Below are 2,943 nucleotides of genomic sequence, written 5' to 3'. Positions count from 1 at the left end.
TCCCTTCCCCGGCTGCCCCGTGGAGCCGCTGATGCTTCAACCAAGCTCGACCGGACGCCGCATCTCCTCCCGCAGACGGGACAAGGACACGGTTCCCACCCTCCCCCCAACACCCCGTTGTGGATCCGACGATGCCGAGCGAGGTTGGAGCTTTGAACAAAACATTTCCCGCAAGCCGGACGCGCCGACGGATAACGCGGACGGAGCGAGCGCTGAGGCCTTTCCCGAATTCCCCGCATTTATAGGGGTTTTTCTCCCGTATGTAATCCTTGACGTCGTGCCAAACCGGACCTAAACCGCTTCCCGCATTCCCCGCACCTCCAAGGGCTCTCCCCGGTGTGGGCTCGCCTCTGTACGAAGCTTTTTCCCACATTCCGGATACTTAAAAAGGTTATTTTTCCCCCACCCCGTGTGTCGCCCCCGATGGCGGCTGAGATGAGCTCGTTCGTTAAAGCCTTTCCCGCAAAAAGAGCGGGAAAAGGGTTTTTTTTTTTTTTCCCCCCGCGTGGATTCGATGATGTTGGATGAGATCCGAGCTTTGCCCAAAGCTTTTCCCGCATTCGGGACGTTTATAGGGCTTTTCTCCCATGTGGCTGCGTTGATGACGGAAAAGATGGGAGCGAGCACTGAAATATTTCCCGCATTTGGGAGAAATAGGAGGAAAATCACCCGGACGGCTCCGGGAATGCAGGATACGATCAGCCTTCAGGCTTTTCCCATAAGGAATTTCCACCCCGTGCAAGAGTTGATGGCGGAGGAGGTCGGATCGACGGCTGAAACCCCTCCGGCATTCGGGAAAACGATGGGGTTTTCTCACCCGCGTGGGTTTTTTGATGGGAATTCAAGTGGGAATTCCAGGTAAAAGTTTTCCCGCGTTTCCAACAGGGATAAGGACGTTCTCCCAAGTGGATGCGTTGGTGGCGGAGGAGGTAGGCGCTGCGGTGGAAGCTTTTCCCGCATTCGGGGCATAAAAATCCCCTCTTATCCCTCGGGATCGGGTCTTCCAGGGTGTTGAACCCCTTTTTGGGGAGGAGGGGAGGAGCTGAATCCGTTCCCGGGGGATTTTCCTGATGGTTCGGTGCGGTTCTGCTCATCCCAATGCTGGCGGGTGCTTCCCCTGCTGGGAAATTCGGGGTGAGGGTGGGGAGGGATGGGGGGATTTGGGGAGGAATGGGGGGATTTGGGGGAGGAATGGGGGGATTTGGGAAGGCAAAGAGGGATGGGACGGATTTGGGATGAGGACAGAGATGGACGGGGGATGTGGGAAGGCAGAGAGGGATGGGGAAGTTTGGGATGGGGGGATTTGGGGGAGGAATGGGGGGATTTGGGGAGGAATGGGGGGATTTGGGGAGGCAAAGAGGGATGGGACGGATTTGGGATGAGGACAGAGAGGGACGGGGGTTGTGGGAAGGCAGAGAGGGATGGGGGGATTTGGGGGAGGAATGGGGGGATTTGGGGGAGGAATGGGGGGATTTTGGGAGGAATGGGGGGATTTGGGAAGGCAAAGAGGGATGGGACGGATTTGGGATGAGGACAGAGAGGGACGGGGGTTGTGGGAAGGCAGAGAGGGATGGGGGGATTTGGGGGAGGAATGGGAGGATTTGGGGAGGAATGGGAGGATTTGGGGAGGAATGGGAGGATTTGGGGAGGAATGGGGGGTTTTGGGAAGGCAAAGAGGGATGGGACGGATTTGGGATGAGGACAGAGATGGACGGGGGATGTGGGAAGGCAGAGAGGGATGGGGAAGTTTGGGATGGGGGGATTTGGGGGAGGAATGGGGGGATTTGGGGAGGAATGGGGGGATTTGGGAAGGCAAAGAGGGATGGGACGGATTTGGGATGAGGACAGAGATGGACGGGGGATGTGGGAAGGCAGAGAGGGATGGGGAAGTTTGGGATGGGGGGATTTGGGGAGGAATGGGAGGATTTGGGAAGGCAATGAGGGACGGGACGTATTTGGGATGAGGACAGAGAGGGATGGAAGGGATCTGGGGAGTTGGGGAGGGATGGAGGGATTTTGGGATGAGGGCAGGGAGGGATGGAGGGGATTTGGGGAGGGATGGAGGACTTGGGAGGGCAGGGAGGGATGGGGGATGTGGGAAGGTGGAGAGGGATGGGGAAATTTGGGATGAGGACAGAGAAGGATGGGGGCAATTTGGGGAGGAATGTGAGGATTTGGGAAGGCAAGGAGAGATGGGATGGATTTGGGATGAGGACGGAGTGGGATGGAGGGGATTTGGGGAGGGGTGGAGGGCTTTTGGGAGCACAGGGAGGGATGGAGGATGGGGATTTGGGGGTGGATGGGGGGATTTGGGAAGGCAGAGTGGGATGGAGGACTTGGGAGGGCAGGGAAGGATGGGGGGATTTGGGAAGGAGGTGAGGGCTGGGGGATGTGGGGAGGGGTGGGGGGATTTGGGAAGGCAAGGAGGGATGCAGGGATTTTGGGAGGCAGTGAGGGCTCCCTGATGCTTGAGTGGGGCACCGTGGGAAGGGGGAATTTAATAGGTTTTTGCAGGATGGGGGGGGGGGACACGTGGACCCGCTCACCCGGCGAGACCGATGCCTCGCAGTTCTCCTGCATGGCCGGCGAAAGCCCGTCCTCCTCCAGCCCCTGAAACAGCAAACGCCTCCGTCGGTCCCTGTGATTCCCATAAAACACCGACCCGGAGGGATCCAGGGACGGGCAGGAGGATGCGAGGTCCCTCGTGGGGGTCCCCGTTGAGACCCTGGAGGGATAAATGCAGTTGTGTGTTAACCGGGTGTGATCTTTTAACGGGCAAATTGTCCTCCTGGAAGGGCTCGGGAGCCGTTTCACCCATTCCTAAAGTGATCTGGGAGGGAAGTGGGGCGCTGAAGCCCACGGGAGGGAAATGCTGAGGCTGGGGGGGGGGCTCTATATGCAATTCAGAGCTGGGATGGTGCCTGGTATTGGGGGTGGGGGGCT

At 58.6% G+C, this 2,943-nt stretch overlaps 1 protein-coding gene across 1 annotated transcript; it reads right to left on the bottom strand.

Moving 5' to 3' along the window:
• Positions 1-362: 362 nt before the first annotated feature.
• LOC142049099 (uncharacterized) lies at positions 363-1,146 on the bottom strand. Its single transcript, XM_075076566.1, is given in 2 exon segments — positions 363-811; positions 813-1,146. Coding segments are annotated over 2 exon segments (645 nt in total). The 5' UTR covers positions 1,095-1,146; the 3' UTR covers positions 363-448.
• Between the last annotated feature and the right edge of the window lie 1,797 nt (positions 1,147-2,943).

This window comes from Phalacrocorax aristotelis, chromosome 31, assembly GCF_949628215.1.
Source record: "Phalacrocorax aristotelis chromosome 31, bGulAri2.1, whole genome shotgun sequence".
Taxonomy (NCBI): domain Eukaryota; kingdom Metazoa; phylum Chordata; class Aves; order Suliformes; family Phalacrocoracidae; genus Phalacrocorax; species Phalacrocorax aristotelis.
The sequence above is the reverse complement of the archived record's forward strand: the minus strand, read 5'-3'. Positions and strand labels throughout refer to the sequence as shown.